General features: G+C 35.8%; 3 protein-coding genes across 4 annotated transcripts; 1 reads left to right on the top strand and 2 right to left on the bottom strand.

The window, feature by feature from the left end:
* The first annotated feature begins 4,779 nt into the window (after nt 1-4,779).
* LOC111805013 (large ribosomal subunit protein eL38z/eL38y) lies at nt 4,780-6,195 on the top strand. Its single transcript, XM_023689870.2, has 3 exons — nt 4,780-4,938; nt 5,659-5,842; nt 5,954-6,195. Exons 1-3 carry the CDS (start codon nt 4,936-4,938, stop codon nt 5,974-5,976), a joined length of 210 nt encoding a protein of 69 aa, XP_023545638.2. The 5' UTR covers nt 4,780-4,935; the 3' UTR covers nt 5,977-6,195.
* A 2,362-nt stretch (nt 6,196-8,557) lies between these two features.
* LOC111804942 (large ribosomal subunit protein eL38z/eL38y) lies at nt 8,558-9,913 on the bottom strand. The gene is made up of 3 exons (XM_023689779.2): nt 9,763-9,913; nt 8,931-9,114; nt 8,558-8,815 (listed from the first exon to the last, which is right to left on the bottom strand). Exons 1-3 carry the CDS (start codon nt 9,763-9,765, stop codon nt 8,793-8,795), a joined length of 210 nt encoding a protein of 69 aa, XP_023545547.2. The 5' UTR covers nt 9,766-9,913; the 3' UTR covers nt 8,558-8,792.
* Nucleotides 9,914-10,318: 405 nt separating this feature from the next.
* Nucleotides 10,319-18,850, bottom strand: LOC111805610 (NAD(P)-binding Rossmann-fold superfamily protein). 2 transcript variants are annotated; one of them, XM_023690739.2, is made up of 13 exons: nt 18,711-18,850; nt 18,552-18,607; nt 18,420-18,453; nt 18,188-18,286; nt 17,952-18,100; nt 15,922-15,993; nt 15,374-15,412; nt 15,027-15,119; nt 14,554-14,652; nt 12,094-12,195; nt 11,486-11,569; nt 10,770-10,835; nt 10,319-10,570 (listed from the first exon to the last, which is right to left on the bottom strand). In XM_023690739.2, exons 1-13 carry the CDS (start codon nt 18,784-18,786, stop codon nt 10,484-10,486), a joined length of 1,056 nt encoding a protein of 351 aa, XP_023546507.2. In that variant the 5' UTR covers nt 18,787-18,850; the 3' UTR covers nt 10,319-10,483. The 2 variants fall into 2 exon arrangements, with proteins under 2 accessions (XP_023546507.2, XP_023546508.2); XM_023690740.2 differs by lacking the exon at nt 15,922-15,993.
* Nucleotides 18,851-19,230: the final 380 nt, after the last annotated feature.

Here is a 19,230-nt window from a genome sequence, read left to right on the forward strand (position 1 = left end):
TACCATGTGAATGTTTGATTAATCCACCACACTTAAATGGTGTGAAAGTTATCTTATTTATAATCAAATAAATTACAAGGATATGGAAATAGTAATAAATAGAAATAACAATAAATGGGAAGATACCTATGGTAATAAGGCAAATATTAGATATTTGTCTTATAATAAAATATCAAATATAATATATACGGGAAAGTATAATTTATTACTAAATATCCTTAACAGGAAGGATTTACTATGTCTTCCGAAGGAGGATTACTATGGAAGGGGCGACTATGTGTCCTCGCAGATGGACAGATCAAAGAAGACCTCCTGACTAAAGCACATGAATCTCTGTATTCAGTACACCCTAGTAGTACCAAGATGTATCGTGACCTGAAGAAGTCTTATTGATGGCCAGGGATGAAGCGGGATGTTGCCCTCAAAGTTAGTAGATGTCTCACTTGTCAACAGGTGAAAGCCCCTAGATAGAGACCCTCAGGCTTACTACAACCCCTAGACATCCCACAGTGGAAGTGGGAGGATATAGCCATGGACTTCGTAACCGGACTACCCTAAGACCTCGAAGGGATACACGGTTATTTGAGTGATTATTCATAGACTGACGAAATCTGCCCACTTTATCCCAGGTAAGGCTACTTACATAGGGGATAAATGAGCGAAGTTATATTTGGAACAAATTGTCAGATTGCATGAGATTCCAGTCTCTATTGTGTCAGATAGAGATTCATATTTTACCTCCCACTTTTGGAAAAGTTTGCAAAAAGCAATGGGGACCCAACTCAGATTCAGCAGAGCGTTCCACTCTCAGACTGACGACTAAACCGAGAGGCTGAACCAGGTCCTAGAAGACATGTTACGAGCATGCGTGATTGACTTTGCTTGTGGTTGGGACGAATACCTGCACCTTATAGAATTTGCATATAATAATAGTTACCAGATGACCATATAGATGGCACCTTTTGAGGCCTTGTATGGGCGAAGGTGTCGGTCTCCAACTTTCTGGGAAGAAGTGGGAAAGCGACAACTATTAGGGCAAAATTAGTCCAACAAACGAATGCAGCAGTGCAAAAGATCAGAGTACGAATTCAGACTGCATAGAGCCGACAAAAGAGTTATGCAAACACGCGTCGCAAAGCTCTAGAATTTGTTGTTGGCGATCACATCCTTAAGAGTGTCACCCATGAGAGGGGTAATGAGGTTTAGGAAGAAGGACAAGCTGAGCCCAAGATTTATCAGTCCTTTCAACGTCCTGGAGAGAGTTGGTCCTGTGGCGTACCGACTAGCCTTGCCTCCTGCTCTAGCTATTGTTCACAATGTGTTCCACGTGTCTATGTTGCGTAGGTACACCCCAGATCCTTCTCATGTGATTGAGTATGCAAATCTTCCTTTGAGGGATTGTAGCCATAAAAATATAGAAGCTTAGAAACAAGGAGATATCGCTTGTCAAGGTGGTATGGAATACCCATCGCGTTGAGGAAGCAACCTGATAGTTAGAGAGCGAGATGAGGGCCAAGTACCCCGTGTTGTTCTGGGATTAGGAACTTTCGGGGATGAAATTTCTTAGGGGGGAAGATTGTAAGAGACGTATAGCTGACATTAAGTGAGGAGAGAGAAAGGCCAGTTGTACTACTCTTTTAGGGGGTTTAAAAAAAAAGAAAAGAAAAGAGAGGAAAAAGAAAGGAAGAAAGGAAACCAAAAGAAAGAAGAAGAAAAACAGAGGAGGGGTGGAGCGGAGGAGATGAACGATGAGGCTTGAAGCGCTCGTCAACAATGGTGGGGCCGAACGGTTGAGAAAGGGAGAGCGCTGACGGGAAGCCCTAGTGGTGTGATTTTCATTGCTCCTTTCCAAAAACCCTAATATGTTTCACTGGGTCGGTGTACCTAGGTTATGGTCGAGGGAAGTCGATGAGTCCTCATGAAGAAGAAGACATGGGGTGTTGAGAGGAAAGAAAGATAAAGAAGAAGGTGGGAAGAAGAGGCCAAAAATCGTGGGGCACGGCCTGACCCAACCCGTTGGACCGACTCGACCCACTTGTACAGAACCGAAAACCCGAATTTTTCTTTTCATTTCACACCATTTGATTCATCTTTATTCTACTCACATATTCCATAATGCCTTATTTATAGGAAAATTCCAATTAGCTTAGTCGAGTGGACACTTGAAGGCTTGATAAAGTTTTAGAAAGTCTACGATTAGGTAAGTAACCATCTGGAGCAAGTTTTTAAGTAATTGCTTGTAGGCGTCGGTTTGGGTTTGTGGGCAAATAATTTAGTACGGCATTTAGGGATGGATAACTTTAGTTCATGGAGGTGGTACTTCGATAATGTGTTTAGTTATACTTTGATTGTCGTTATGGTTATATAGTTTCGTTGGCATGAATGTGAAATTTCTAATAGGCGTCTGGACTGGTATGTTTTTATGTTGAGATAGATGGTTATTACGTGATTTAGTATGGTGACGTGTTGTTGCCGTGATTCTTGGGTAGCCCATTGTGCCCTTTGTGAGTTGGACCATTTATTATGTGCTAGTTATCATAAGTTATGAATAATGTAGGCGACAGTATACTGTTTTAGTAGTCACCCACAAGGGATTGAGGAAAATCATAGTATATTACCGTGGTAACCTATCAGAGGTGCTTAGTGGGACGAGCCATGGTCTTTTTATTGATCAAGCCGAGTGGCATAGTGACAGGTAGTTACTGTTCCTAAGACAGGTAGTTTTACTTATCTGAGCCGACAAGGGCGTAAGACAGGTAGTTACTGACCCGGCCTAGCGAGCCATAGTGGCAGGTAGTGGTTGATCTTAGGAACAGTTAGACGTTGCCAGACACCACTAGGTCTCTTACTAGCGACTATTCAAGCACAAAGTTTAAGATCCCGTGAATAGGGCTAAGTTCAACAAGAGCTTACGAGCAGGTTGCTTACTGAGAATTTGTATATACTCATTCCGTGTTGTTTCTATTTTTTAGGTGAAAAGTAGATCCGGGTCGATGGCGGGAACGTGTGGAGTTGTGCAGCTGGAGAAGGGGCCCATAGATTGAGTCCTCTCCTCTCATGTCGTTTTGGTTATGATTTTGATGTTTTTGGAAAAACACGCAATATTTTGCAACCGTTTCCTTTTGATGTGACTCTGCAAATTCTCGTTATGCGTTTTGTAGTATGTTTCGATTTTTGAAATGTATATCTGGCAACTTTTAACTTTTAGTCCCCTGTTCAAACAACTAGAAGTATTGAAAGGTTTTTACTCTTGAGTCCACGTGGCAACCGGTGATTCGATGCGTCGAAGACCGATCGTTACAACTTCTTACGTTCCAAGTAGCGTAGTCTAAAAACCTACATCCAAGGCTTATTGGGTTCCAAACAATGTAGTCTAAACCCGCATCCAAGGCTTCATGTGTTCCCTGCTATACGGTATGAAAACCTACACCCAAGACTTCCTATGTACCAAGAAGTATAGTTTGAATACCTATGTTCAAGGCTTGTTACGTTCCAAGCAGCATAGTCTAAAAATCTACATCTAAGACTTATTACGTTCCAAGGTATGTACTTTGAGTTATGAACATGTTGTACCGTGGGAGGTCTAGAAGTTTATGAGTCTAAGAACCTAGGTCTATGTTTTTTAGTGGTACCTAGTATTCTGCATCGGAGTGGATGTAGAGCTTTTGTGATATTTTCCCTTAGTTCTCAATCTTAAAGCATTCTATAAATTTCTAAGGTTCTTAATTTCTTGAGGCATAAATTCTTGAACTCCACATAACTTATGAACCGATCACAACATGCATGAATCATTTAAAATGTCATCAAGTTATAATGTGATATTTAGAAAATTCTAAAAGAGTTGGGATAGTGAGCAAGAGTTACTTGAGGCCTTTTCCTTTAAATTTTCTCTGAACAACTTCAAATCTTGAATATATATTTATATTCTTAGAAATAGGCCTCACAACAAGTAGCAAGTCATTTAGAAAATGTTGAGACATGGAAACATCTTGGACTTTTTGACCATTTTACCCTTAATTCTTAGTTTAGCCTCTAAACATGTTCCAATAAATTATCGTAAAATAAAACCTATTACAAAGTTTCATTGTATTTGGAGGCTATTTAGGTCTCGAACCAAAGGTAATTTCATAAGGGCATTTTGGTCATTTTTGCATCTTAAACTTGGTTCAAGCTCCAAACATGATCCAATGATTCTCAAAATTAACATAATCCTTAAAAACAATGAAATAAGGTCTCATAAAGTTGAAGGTCATTTGGATCATGAACCAAAAATAAGTTACCTTAGGGGTATTATGGTCATTTGGTTTAGCTACTCAACACGGTCTAATAGCCACAAATTTTTATATATGATATTGACATGCCATAATATGTTGCATTAAAATTTCATGCACAACAAATTTCATTTAGTAGATTATTTTAACGTTACTTAAATCTCGAACAATTCGATTCGTTCAGGGTTTTTAACCCACGCTTCTGTCATTGATACAAAGACAATACCAATAAATTTATTAGAGGTTTATTCTATAAAATTCACTAATTCACCAAGTAATTTAATAAGTGACTTGAACAACCCAAACTAGCCTAGTTAAAGAAATTTATGATTTCGGATGGATTGAGTTCATTCTTTAACGAACATTAGGTCTATAAAATGATCAAACCCGACTCAATCCAACCAAGCGGACAACGTAGTCTAAGTAACCTAAAAACATACAATTTCTTTGCAAATTTATTGGTTGATCCACGTAAGCCCAATTCTTGTAATATTTGGGGCCCAACGTGCATAGCAAGATTTACGGCCCATCCGATCCTTTTCCAGAAAACCCTAAAAAAGCTTACCAGTTACCATCCTCTCCCTTCCTTGTTCATTCGTTTCTCTCATATCCTCAGTTGCCAGTGCCGTTCGCATCACATTTCTTCTTCTCACGGCTCCTACAAATGGTACTTCTTCTATTACCACAATTTTCTTCCCTGCATTTTAATGGCGCTTTTTTTTTTTTTGATCACTCTTGAAATTTCTGTTGAATCCACTTGCTCTGCTGCTTTGTTGTTGCTGATTTGTGTTGGGCGTCATGGCCGAGTTTTGGTTCTACACGATTAACAACTTGTTTTACTCATTCATGCTAGTGATCTCTAAATGTTTGGCAATCTGCTGAGTTTATTTTTAGAATACTTTTCGAATGTTAAAGATCTCCAACAGTTGTGGTGAGTTTGTACTAGGATTTTAGTCTTCAACTTGTTGAATAATGAACTGAGATTCGAGTGCTGGTAAGAATGTGGATGAGATTGCTCGATTCAAGTGTGTGTTCTTCGACCTTGTTATTTTGTAAACTATTTCTTGGTGCAAATGGTTAAATCTCTTTGCTTCCTTTTTACGTTTCTGTTTGAACCAATTGGAAAAGCCTTTTTTGATCCATTACTGAATTATTTGGTCCGAGTAATTCTATTCTATGCCATCTCTGCTATGTTTGTTATAATAGTGTTGCGAGAGCAATCTGTTTCAGGTAGTGCACTGAAACATTAAACCTTGTGACGATAGTTGATTTGTAGTAGTTGATTAAATATACCTGAACCGAGTTGGATTTGTATGTTTGGAGTTGTTGTTGGAGATAAAAGAGTTGATTTTGGGTATGTATGTATGTGTTGTTGTTGGATGGACAGCCGAAGCAAATCCATGAGATAAAGGACTTTCTTCTGACTGCAAGAAGGAAGGATGCGCGGTCAGTTAAAATCAAGAGGAGCAAGGATGTAGTGAAGTTCAAGGTTCGGTGCTCAAAGTACCTTTACACTCTCTGCGTCTTCGACTCTGAGAAGGCTGATAAATTGAAGCAGTCTCTTCCACCAGGTATTCATTCATTCATTCATTCATTCATTCTTTTAGGTTCTTTTCAAGTACGTTATGTTGTTGAAGCCTTTTATTTAATTTTATACATATTTTTGGTTTAAACTGCTGTAGGTTTGAGTGTGCAAGATCTTTGAACAAAGTAGTGTGGGTGACCTTTCTTTGAACAAAATCAATCAGGAGGCTGAAAAGAAAAACGTTTGGCAGTAGTCAGTCTATTTCTTTTCTTATTTATTTTCAATCATTGAATGAATGAATGAATGTCTTAATTTTTATAGGGACTGCTGGTGTTCTTGGCATTAATAGGACTGTGTTTCTTTTATTCTATGAACCTTTTCAAATTTTCGACCGTCTGAGATTGGTTCGTCGTTGAGTCCATTCCAAACTTCGATTATCATTAGCCCTACATTTTTTTTTTTTTTTTTTGCCCCTTCTGTTCAAACATCCCACCTTCGAAAGGTTACTTTTGCTTATCAGAATTCGGTAGGCTACGAATGAGTTTTGCCGTTGGACATTTTTGGTCAGGTGTACGGTCTACATGGTCCGGGGGATGAGGGTTTTTTTTTTTGGACCAACTCAAAATTTTTCACAGTTTTCGAATTTTCTACCAATTAAATTAAATTTTGTATTCACGGTTTTAGGAGTTTTTTTTTAATTGTCAAAGAGCTAAAATAATAAAGAATCTCCCTACCTGTACTAAATGTTTGTTGATCCATAAGCTTGTAGACGATAAAATTGAATATTTAAAGTCATTTATTTGCTACCAAGTTTTGAAGATAAAATTATGAAGTCCCTAATTTTTTTTTTTTTTTTGCTTAGTGATGTTACACATCCATGTTTTAAAGATATATTAAAAAAAATTATAATAAACACTTTTAAAATACATTCATTTAAAATAAGAAATTGTAAAAAATTCACAATAAACACTTTTAAAATACATTCCTTTATAATAAGAAATCGTAAATAACATAGTTTATTTTAAGTTTATTTTAACATAAAATATGAAGAAAGAACCTATCAACTACTAACATGAAAATGCACATTACTACCCTTTACTTATATGGTTATTCCTATTATTCCTATTCCCGCATTCATGTCGTGTAGGGTCGCTTAAGGTAGTATGTAACTTGTGTATTTTAAGAAATATTCAGTGTAGGGGCGCTTAAGGTAGTATGTAACTTGTGTATTTTAAGAAATATTCAGTAAGTCATCCCAAGATTAATAATGCAATTACACATAATATGATTAGGAACCTATCTTTTAAAACTGTAACATTTCAATTCTAGACAGGGTTGGTTGGATGCATGATACTCCTTCACACACAGCCCACGTACGCGCACATGGGCCCACCAGGCGGGCTCGTATACGTATCTCTTGTTCCTGACTTGGTTGGACACAACGCAATTACACACCACGAGTGTCACAAAACAGGAAAAATCCGCATGATATCATGACGAACATAAATATCAAAAGTACAGATCTGTACTAACATAACATAATGTGGAAGTATTTTAGTGCACATGATTACATACAAGCACGAGGTTTCATGATTTTCATTCATAACATAATATTAATCTCATCTCCTTTATCTTTTCATCCATGAAATATTTCATATATGCATCGTGTATACATGACAATGATCATATGATCCATCACATAACTTTACGAAACAATACATAACATGAAGTACATAGTAATTCCTTTCATTTACAACATGACGTAATGATTATCACATGCATACAAATCATAGCATCATGTCACATTACATAAAACACATACACAACACAAACAACATGGTGTGTGAGGGGACAAAGCATGCACCATCATACATCATTCAACTGTCTAATTCCAAAAGTAAGGTTACTTACTTGATTAGCTTAAGTTTCCTTAATGAAAGTTCGATTTTGTTTTTTAACATCCAAGTCGACTTCATGCGAACATTAGAATTTTGCACAAGTAGAGTCTTGAATATTTATCTGCTTTTGTTATGATATTATTTATATATCAGTTTTGTTTTTTCTCTTTGGTTTTTTTTTTTCTCTTTCCTTCTAAAAAATGCTATTGATCCCAACGATTTCTTGAAGTACAACTTAATAACATACTATCAAGCAACAAGCAACATCTCTTCTGCAGAAACAACCTTCAATGAAACAATAATAGCTTCTATGAATGTTCAAAAAGCGGATCCACTTCTGAATGCAACATCTCTCCGTACATTGTACTACGAACAGACGCATGAAAATTCCTAATAATTTAATGCCTCAAAGTGATACTCTATCTTAATTCTAACAATAACCATCTTCATTTATCTTAACTTCAAATGGCATATTCTATGAAATTTCTGTTATTTTCATAGTTTTTTTTTGAGGATATTGATGACATTTTTCATATTTTAGCCACATTTCAACTGCATGAGAAACCATAACGTTCCTATTATTATTGGGAAGAACAAACCATTACGTTCCTATTTTGTCCGAGTAATTCTAGCCTGTTCATATGATTAGGAATTGGATGAATTACTTTTACTGACTCTTTATGTTTGCTTTTCTTTTGTTACATATGAAGAGTTAACCTTTTTGAATGAACAGAAAATGATGTTTGGTTATCGAACAAACAAACAGAGAAGGAATACCTTCATAACATTTTTGTTGGACAGAAGGGGCAAAAAAAAAAAAAAAAAAAAAAAAAAGAGGGCTAATGATAATTGAAGCAAAGGAATGGAATCAACGACGTACCGATCTCAGACGGTTGAACATTTTGAAAAGGTACTGTAAGTCCTATTTATGCCGAGAACACCAGCAGTCCCTATAAAAATCCTAAACAAGACATTCATTCAATGGTTGAAAATAAATAAGAAAGTAATAGACGGAATACTGCCAAACGTTTTTCTCTTCATCCTCCTGATTGATTTTGTGCAAAGAAAGATCACCCACAACCACACACACTACTTTGTTCAAAGATCTTGCACACTCAAACCTACAGCAGTTTAAACCAAAAGTATGTATAAAATTAAATAAAAGGCTTCAACAACATAACGTACTTGAAAAGAACCTAAAAGAATGAATGAATGAATGAATGAATGAATGAATACCTGGTGGAAGAGACTGCTTCAATTTATCAGCCTTCTCAGAGTCAAAGACGCAGAGCGTGTAAAGGTACTTTGAGCACCGAACCTTGAACTTCACTACATCCTTGCTCCTCTTGATTTTAACTGACCGCGCATCCTTCCTTCTTGCAGTCAGAAGGAAGTCCTTTATCTCATGGATTTGCTTCGGCTGTCCATCCAACAACACATACATACATACATACCCAAAATCAGCTCTTTTATCTCCAATAACAACTCCAAACATACAAATCCAACTCAGTTAAGGTATTCAATCAACTACTACACTATTATAACAAACATGCCATAGATGGCATGGAATAGAACTACTCGGACAAAATGATTCAGTAATGTATCACAAAAGGCTTTCGCAGTTGGTTCAAACAGAAACGTATAAAGGAAGCAAAGAGATTTAACCTTTTGCACCAAGAAATAGTAAACAAAATAACAAGGTCGAAGAACACACACTTGAATCGAGCAATCTCATCCACATTCTTACCAGCACCCGAATCTCAGTTCATTATTCAACAAGATGAAGACTAAAAAATCCAAGTAAAAACTCACCACAACTGCTGGAGATCTTTAACATTCGCAAAGTACTCTAAAAATAAACTCAGCAGATTGCCAAACATTTAGAGATCACTAGCATGAATGAGTAAAACAAGTTGTTAATTGTGTAGAACCAAAACTCGGCCATGATCCCGAAGATAAATCAGCAAGAACAAAGCACCAGAGCAAGTGGATTCAACAGAAATTTCAACAGTGATACAAAAGCGCCATTAAAATGCAGGGCAGAGAATTATGGTAATAGAAGAAGTACCATTTGTAGAAGCCGTGAGAAGAAGAAATGTGATGCGAACGGCGGTGGCAACTGAGGATATGAGAGAAACGAATAAACAAGAGAGGGAGAGGGTGGTAACTGGTAAGCTTTTTTAGGGTTTTCTGGAAAAGGATCGGATGGGCCGTAATTGTTCTTATGTTGTTGGGCCGTAATTGTTCTTATGTTGTTTGGGCCGCAAATATTAGAAGAATTGGGCTTACTTACACCAACCAATAATTTGCAAACATTAAATTTTAATAAATGGTATATTTTTAGGTTATTTAGAGTAGCGTTAAAACATAACATATATAATTTATTATTTAATTTGATTATTATATTATTTATCTACCATTAAAAGTTTTAAAAGTTTATAAAACTTCATTAATTCAGTTCATTTATTTAGAATAATTGTTGACATTGATGGCTAAAGAAACTCAACCTAAAATTTAAGACATATATTTATATTTAATTGGTTAAAACTATTTTAATAATTTGTCTACAAAAAATAAACTAATTAACCATACTAATTATCTAAAATTTAATTAGTATAATAAAATTGTTAAAAGTAATAATTAATATAAATATTATTTGTTTATATAAACTTCTATTTTTAAATATCTTAAAATAAAAAAAGAAAAAAAACCTTCCATTCATAAATGTTGAACTATGCTCAAGTTAAGTTGGATGAATTGAATTATAAGTCGGATGAGTCCAATCATACTTAAGATGACTTGTTTTTTCCAAATAACAAACTGAGCGAGTACGTGTTGCCCTTCCTAGCAGCTGCTTCAACACGATTCCCACCAATCTACAAGTAAATTTTACATATGCACACAATGAGAATAGGAGTCGAGATTATTCAATTTACGAGAGTAGACTTAATGTTTTGAGCAATACAATTTATGAAAGATCTGAGGCAAAATCAAAACTAATACACGCTGACAAAGATTACGTGGTCACAAATTATGAGATACCAAAATTGTTATGAACTTGAAACCTGAGTATACCTTGTCCATGAGCCAGTAGCCGATTGTTGGCATGTATTGAACCAAATACATCACGGCAAGGACGGGCTACAAGAGTTGAGCAACAAATCAAATGTTAAATTCCCACAAAAATAAAAATGAGAAGATAGAACTTCTATCTAAAAAAATAATAAGTCACGTGTTTTTTTTTTTTTTTTTTTTTTTTTTTGTCCAGTATATCAGTTTGAGATTTTACATTAAGTGAATTTTGAAAGTGCATCGAAAGGTATTAATTTCCTCGACTTATAGAACATGTCGTATGGCAACGCAGATGGTTAAGATCAATATTTGTGGGTGCATCATTGTAGATAAAGAGGAAAGGAGCTAAAATTTCAAAGAACTTGATGGAGGTAAAAGTACACATTTACAAGATCCCCCAGTTGACATCATTTACCTTGGTATATGTTTAACCAAGGTTCATTAGTCATCAATATCAATGCAATGATAAGCTACCATTCTTTTTTAATGAGCATCAGCTGCAAGACAAGGTTTTCAGACTTCATGCACGTGACTATTTTTTTTTTAAACATTTTTTTCCAATGGCATTAAAAGGATGATATGGTTTGCATAAAGTAGTTCAACACGTTACTAGCTTCAAAGAAAAACATTAAAAGAACAGGTCTACTTCGAAGCTATTTAATCAACGAGGATAAATACTTCCTGATACGTTAGTGAATCATTTAATAACAACTAGATACCTGAGATGATATCCAAGCTTCTTTTAGATTATGGCTAGCAGCAATAATTGTCAACTGAGCACATCTTTCTGATGAAAGTCGTTTCTGCAAGAAAGTAGAATTAAGAATACTCAATAAAACTCTCTTTAGCATGTCATAGCTACACAACAAGCAATATAACCCCTAATTAATGGAAAGCAGAACCGTACGTAGAAGTTCTTTTTTATCAAAATTCCTTACAGGATTAGTATGCAGAACTACCATATAACGTCATCTAGCAGATTATTAACACTGCCCTAACGATTATACATAAAAATGTACAATCTATAACAAAACAAGTTGTTCTAAATCAAATTTAACTATTTTTTTTGTATCCATGAGTGCATGGGTCAGCTTACTTACACCTTGATTATTCTCCCGGGACAATTGTCTAATCCTACTAGATTTGGTTGTCTAAGAACTCATAGGAAATTAAAAGCTAGGTGGGTGGCCACCATTACTCCAACTCATTCCCTCTATGCGCTTATTTATTTTGGCGCTTGTTGACCATTAGATCAACCCATGGCAGTAAACCAAATTGATCTTCAAAGTTATCATATTTGATCCAAGATAAAATAAGATCTACATACCTCAGATGTAACTTTCTTCCCAATGGCTTCAGCACCAGAGCCAGTTGATGTTTCAATTGGTCCAGGACAAACAACGGTCACTCTAATTCCTTTATGGTAGAGCTGAGATTCCCGTTGTAGCAAAATATAAAAGAAAAATAAAAGGTACATGATTATAAAAGAAAAGAAAAAAAAGTCGAAGAAAAAAGGTATAAGATTTTAACCTAATTCTTTAAAAAAAAACTTATGGAACATCATCAATTATAACATCAGGAAAGAGTTCAAAGATCTTTTAAAGGGGTTAATTAATGCTACCCCAAATAGAACTAATATTTTTCACATTCAGGAGGCATGAGAGGTGACTTTAGAGCTATCAAGTACATATAAGATTATTATCCAAGTTCTTTTGGACTTAAAAAGTACTTCGCTACGCTATGTTTGGAAGAAAAAACTTTGATGCTTGTTTCATTGCTAATGACATTCACAATGAATGAAAGAGCAAAAAAACAGATATATATATATATATATATATATATATATATATATATATATGAAATAAACAAGTCTCACCATGAATGAAGATTCCTTTCTCGAGAGTTTGCCCTAAAATAATAGATTTACATTCACAAGAGGGAGACTTGTAGATTCCTTTCTCGAGAGTTTTCCTCAAGACTTACAAGTCTCCCTCTTGGTAATGGCCCCTTGGATATAAATCACATTCAGTATGAGATTATACAGTCCTCTTCTCTTCACTTGAACAGATTTATGGAAAAGTTGAAGGCTCTTAAAGGGATCCTCAAAGGATTGAAGTAGAGAAGCATTTGGAGACACTAGACTTAAAAAATTCAGGAATTCCTTTAAGCCGGATTTCGCCAAGGTAGTTAGGAAGGAAACCTACAAAGGTGGAATGGGTTAAGGAAGGTGAGGGTAATGCTTCATTCTTTCACAGGATGGCTAGTGGCAAAAGAAGTAAGAATACTATTGGTGCTTTGGAAAATGACAGGGTCCAACTTGTTCGAGAAGAGAATGAGGTGAAGGAGGAGATCCTCTCCTTATTCACTAATCTCTATGACCCTTCCAAAGCCGTTTGTTCATGGTGTGGAGTGGTGCCTCATCACTGGGAGGTGGAGATGAGTTGGTCTCCCCCTCCACATTTGAAGTAATTAGAAAGTGAGTTCTTGAGTAAATCATATGGCTTGAATGGCTTCTCTATAGCCTTTTTTCAGGATAACGGAAGGACTAAAGGAGGATCTAGAGCAAGTCTTCAAAGAATTTCATGAACGACGTATCTTGAGCAGCTCTATGATTGAAATTTATGTTTGCCTTATCCCTAAAAAGAAGAAGGCAAACAAGGTTAAAGATTTCCAATCCTAGACCAGGCCTTGATTGCTAATGAAGTCATACAAGACAAGAAGATGAGGAAGAATGAGGGCGTGCTCTTCAAGAGTGATTTTGAGAAGGCCTACGAACATGTGGACTTGAATGTCCTTGACAAGGTTCTGAATAAGAAAGGGTTTGGGGTGCAGCATTGTCTCCTTCCCCTCCTCTTATTTAAGCCTTCCCCTTGGAAGTAATCCCAACGTAGTCGCTTTTTGGACTCCGGTTGAAGACAAGATTAGAAAGAGGTTGGCCTCTTGGAACATAAGTTTTTTTTTTTTTCTCAAACGGTGGTAGACTTTTCCGTGTGTAGTTTATTTTTTTTTTCCCTTTTTTGGAGGTGTTTGGTTTTCAGTTGGCTCACCACAGAGACCTGTATGAGATAACCGAGGAGTTCCTTCTCCATCCGCCCTTTTGGAGAGAAGGGTCATTTCTTGTGGCTTGTTGAGGTGTATGCTTTATTGTGGGATCTTTAAGGTCAGAGGAACAATAGTGTTTGGAGGCTTGGAAAGGGACCCAAGTGACCTGTAGTTCCTTACTAGATTTCATGTTTCACTTTGGGCTTCGGTTACAAAGGTTTTTTATTTTTATTTTTATAACTACTCGATAGGCGTTATTTTACAAGATGGGAGGCCCTTTCCTCGGTATCTTCCTTTTTTTGTGGGTCTTTTATTGCATGGTTATTCTTTCATTTGATTCTTAATGAAAGGCTAATTCTCATTTTTAGAAAAACATAACAAAAAGATATTAATATCAACGTTGAGGATTAATTTATAAGTTAATAATAAAAATTATTAGGCATAAACTAAATTTTTGTTAAATAATAAACCATAGTTTGAGGGAACAATGATGACATTAGATAATAGGAAGATGAATGGAAAAGAAAAACATTTCCCTACTTCCTATATGCAAATGATATTCTTCAAAAACTAACAATTTAGTTTCTAGTTCGGTAGAGTCTAGTCTATTGAAGGAGTTACTCCAAAATGCATGAAAACAACGCCAAGTATAGGAAGGCATGTTCATATTCCTTCATTCACAACAGATAAACACACCCCTACTGTAATCTCAAATATAACCACAAACACATTAGGTTTATCTTACCTCTGATCGTAAAGAATGAAAATAGCCATTCAGAGCATGCTTTGATGCAGAATATACAGCCTGTCCTGGAGCAGGAGTCTTTCCCGCAGCACTGCTCATCTGAAGCAATCCAAAAGGAAACAACAAATTAGCAATCAACAATTTAGACTTACAAGTGAGAGGAAATAAAAGGGAAAAAACAAGATAGACACAGGAAAATAAAATGAAGATGGTCCAAATAGTAAATACGGAAAATTCTATAATTACGACAATGTACCAACAAACACTAACCCTAAAATTAGATTATTGTTCGAAGATAAGAATAAACAGTAATTCTCATGATAAAATTAACTGTCCGAGTGTTAGGTAACAACCTGAAGATCAGACTGACAATAAACATTTGTAGTTATAAATAATAGCATATTCAAGTGACATATCAATCTAAAATTAGTAAACAATGGCAAAGCATACTAGTATCAGTGGCTTCCACTTACAACAACAAAATGACCTTGTCCCCGTTGTAACATACGAGGTGTCAGAAGCCGTGTGAGAGAAATGGTCCCCAGAACATTGACATCAAATGTTGTCTGTTTGTAATAAAAAAATAACAGTGAAAACAGAAAGACGTAAGAATTGAGCACAAAATATATAATTAACAAGAGTTGATAAAAGAAATAGAAAGATAACACAAGAAATGGCTATCTCAATAACTGAAGGATGAATAGTCCTGAATATCAAATCAATTAATTTCAATGAACACTCTCGCTCCCATCAACTCTCGATAAAAAACCACGGACGGTTCAGAAACTAAATTGTGCGTCACTTTTTTATTCCTTCATACCTTCATACTTTCCTCAGATACATCCAAAGCTGTACTTTTCTGTAACAATAAACGAACACAGATATCAAAGCATAGAAGGATCGACAAACAAACGTAGACAAATAAAACAGAGCATATGGAGTTTTTGAAACCATGGAATCATTCTCAATTGTGAGAATTGGATTTGCACAAAAGGTGTAATTGCACAGGTGGATTGGATCGGGTCAATTTCAAGCATTTACTTAGTAGCAATCTGAATTTTGAAGTTTGACTGCAAAACCAATCCGAATAACCGAAAAACCCAACCTGAAGTACACTTCACAGAATTGGTTGAATTGAACGAGGTCATCACTTTTACTGACTACCAGCAAGAAAAAAAGAAAAAGAAAAAGAAAGCAAGGGAGAGAAAATGGACAGAAACACAATGGCTACCTTGTTCATTTGATTTTTCTCCATCCAAAATTAAGCAGGAACATAAGAAAAATCCAACAAAAACATCACAATTTGAGCAGAAAAAAACCACAAAGCATAATTTCTATAGGAAAATCAAAGCAACATCATGAACCCACCAGAAAGTTGCCAAAAAATTCATTAGACACACACTTGAGAGTCGATAAGGCTGGAATGTAATGATTGGACGTCTACATCAAGCAAGAACCATTGAGTTGAGGAGAACAAGCTTGGTCAGTGAACTACAAATGTACACACGTTACACACATGGCAGAAAGAAGTAATCACGTATGAAACCCATTGGATGAATTTTTCTTTATGCAGTTTTGTTTTCCGTCTCCATATTATAAGGAGGAGTCTTCCACCTTCATTTCTATTCTTATTTCCTTGTTTTAGGAGGACGATGCCCCGTGATTGAGTCATGGTTCCATTGATGTAGCAAATGTTGTAAGGACTCCACTTTCATTTCTATTTTTAGTTATTTTCTTTGTTTTATGAGGATGACTTTCATTTCTATTTTTAGTTATTTTCTTTGTTTTATGAGGATGATTGAGTCATGGTTCAATTGATGTAGCAATGATTGTTATATAACTTGTATAAATAGTCATAAACATCAATGAAGATGGTACCTAGAAAATTTCAACATAGTCTTGACTATGAGACTACTTTAACTCAGAGGTATTAAGGTTCCCCTATTTGAGCCTTACAATTATTCAAAATAGATCGAAAGAAGAATTCTACTTTTCCCCCATACAAACACCGTCTACCTCCACTTACGAGAGACCCATAACTCGATCGCAGACTTGGACCCGTAATAGTCAATCTATGGCATCAGAGATTCAAAATAAATGGTGATGGACAAGAAAAATTTGGTCAGATTGATTGGAGACAAAAATCAAACAGTGAGAGTTCAGGAAGGGGAGAGAAAAGTTAATGGAAAAATGTACAAGCCAAACCAATCGATGGTTGAGATCCAACACAATAGGTTTGTTGAAGAGAACAAAATTGATGCAAAGATGTAAAGGGAGAAAGAGAGAAAGCAAGCAAGTAGCACAATGACATTAAATGAGCAACTTAGACGGGCAATAAAGATCGGAAAGAGAGCATGATGAAAATTATTCATAGTGAAGGCATGAAAGAGAGAGATCATTTTCAGGTAAAGACAACAATGGTGATATGTGTGTTAAACAGTAGCAGAGAAGGGCTAGGTCCTGTGAATACCAGGGCACGAGGACTGAGGATTGAGATTTTGAGGAACATATCAAACTATATGAGCATGAAACCATGCATACATACATCTTTTTTTTTTTTTGGAAAGAATGCATGTATACATAAATGCATACACACTTCACACAACAAGGTTGGGTTGGTTAAACCAAGGTGTTATCTTCCTCTTGTAGGACAATAATCATCCAAAATTTTGGGTATGGCTGTTCAACTAAGCTCAAGAACCGATCAAGCCAACCCAGCCCATTAATTTTTGTTGTATTGCACCTACATTGATGACATGAAAGCACGTCCCCACGAGGTGCATGTCGGCTGTTGCAATGACTCTACGATTTCTTTTCATAAAAAGAAATGTAAAAGTAAGCGATTACTCCTAGTCAATACAATTCCCAACTGATACCAAACAACATAATTAAGTTGCCGCCTCATTTGTTAATAGCTTCAACCTGTATCCATGCTAAGCAGCAAACTCTAATCCATGGCTTATTATTTAAACAGATATGTTGAAATGTATCTAGGTTATTATTTTTTCCCTTCTTGAATTGGTTTGGAGATTCTAGATTAGTCAATTTCATGAAGTATCACATGCTACATTACTAAGGAGATCTATAAAGCAAGAAATTGACATCTGCATGTACAACAAAGCATGGGCTGTTGCCGTTATCTATTAGCATGGAAACTTGTCTGCCGGTAGCCACAGGCTAGTTAAAGAACAGAGTACACATGTTCATGAGAATAACACGAACATCGAAAATTGATGACTGACATTCTCAAACGGTGTTATCATAATATCGTGCAAAGGTATAATGTGAATATCTTTCCCGGCATGTTTCAAAATCATTAAAAATCTTAAGAGGATTAATTAAATTCATGATGCCATTATTCGGGTCAAGTAAATATGTAAAAAATATTAGTCACTTACAGGACGCTCAAAAGCTGCATTATGGATCATATAATCCACACCAGAGCCAGGAAAAAGGGATTCTGCTATCTCTACAGCCTCTTTCAGCTTATTTTCCCCAGATGACAAATCTAAAGGTAAAACTTTCACTTCATTAGGTGCAAATTTACCTGTGACATCAAAAGCTACTTTAGAGAGAAAATTATTGGCGCAATAGGAAACTTCCTTCCGCAAATTTTTACGTAAAAAATGCAAACCAGAGAGCTCGTTCTTCACTCTCTCTAAACCAGCTTCATCCCGTGCAGAAATAATGAGCTTGGCCCCCAAACCAGCAAGTTGTTTTGCAAGAACCTCCCCTGAATTCAACGGAAATTTTGAAGAGTACGAAAAATGCCAAATAAAGACAGACGATGTAGCAGAAGATTCTTGATTTATTAAAGCTCAATATAGTAGAAGGAATTTAAGAACGCAAAATATTGAGCAGAATACCAATTCCGCGGCTAGCACCAGTAATCCAAACGACCTGATTCAGTATAGTTCGAATTAACATAAGAAAAGAATGATCATTAGTTTGATGAAGAATAGTAGTGAAGAAGAACAGAAAACTCGAAATTAGCAGACCTTATCTTCAATTTCCTCTCGCTTGACATGCTTTTTGGACATTAAAGTGAAGTCCCCTAAGAATTTGAACAGAAGCAATTAAGCAGTAGACAGAAAATGAAATTCTCCACATTTCTAACCATTCAACAATAGTGGAATGAAATTTGCAACGATAATTACCATGAGCGGTGGCGAATTTGAACAATAGGAGGAGGAGGAGAAAGAAAGAAACCCAGAAAAAGACGACAGCTAACATTTCTTCACCCCTCTCGGTTCGTGCCAAGTGCAATCAAAGGGGAGGGCTTTATATACCGTAGAACTAACGTATTTTGTTGGTTAAATTACACAAAATAAATATTAGTAGAATTTTGGTTAATTTGAATGTAACGCAAAGGGGTTATTTTAAATAACAAAACAAAATATAATTAATTATCTAAGCTAAGGTTTATTGAAAGAGCCTCTTATATATTACAATAAAATATAATTAATTTTTTCATCTTTCAACTTTCTTAACCTCAAACTATCCCAACCTATACGCTTAGAATAATTTAGGACGTTTAATAAAATCTTGTAAATCCTTTACCAAAGGGAATTTTGAGACAAGTTCTTGTAAAAGAGTTTTAATCTACCCAATCCAATCGCTAACTAATGTTGCATCTTAGAGAAACTTGACCTGGTCCAAATTGGTTCTGACAACAAC

Source organism: Cucurbita pepo, chromosome 11 (assembly GCF_057944985.1).
Source record: "Cucurbita pepo subsp. pepo isolate OVF chromosome 11, ASM5794498v1, whole genome shotgun sequence".
NCBI classification, from domain to species: domain Eukaryota; kingdom Viridiplantae; phylum Streptophyta; class Magnoliopsida; order Cucurbitales; family Cucurbitaceae; genus Cucurbita; species Cucurbita pepo.

Coding starts and splice junctions, on each gene's coding strand:
- LOC111805013 (XM_023689870.2), top strand. Junction 5,843..5,953: donor GAAGCAGTCTCTTCCACCAG/GTATTCATTCAT, acceptor AAACTGCTGTAG/GTTTGAGTGTGCAAGATCTT.
- LOC111804942 (XM_023689779.2), bottom strand. Junction 8,816..8,930: donor GAAGCAGTCTCTTCCACCAG/GTATTCATTCAT, acceptor AAACTGCTGTAG/GTTTGAGTGTGCAAGATCTT.
- LOC111805610 (XM_023690739.2), bottom strand. CDS start 18,786: ATGTTAGCTGTCGTCTTTTTCTGGGTTTCTTTCTTTCTCCTCCTCCTC. Junction 15,413..15,921: donor AATTTTTTGGCAACTTTCTG/GTGGGTTCATGA, acceptor TTATTGTTACAG/AAAAGTACAGCTTTGGATGT. Junction 11,570..12,093: donor GGAAGAAAGTTACATCTGAG/GTATGTAGATCT, acceptor ACTTTCTTGCAG/AAACGACTTTCATCAGAAAG.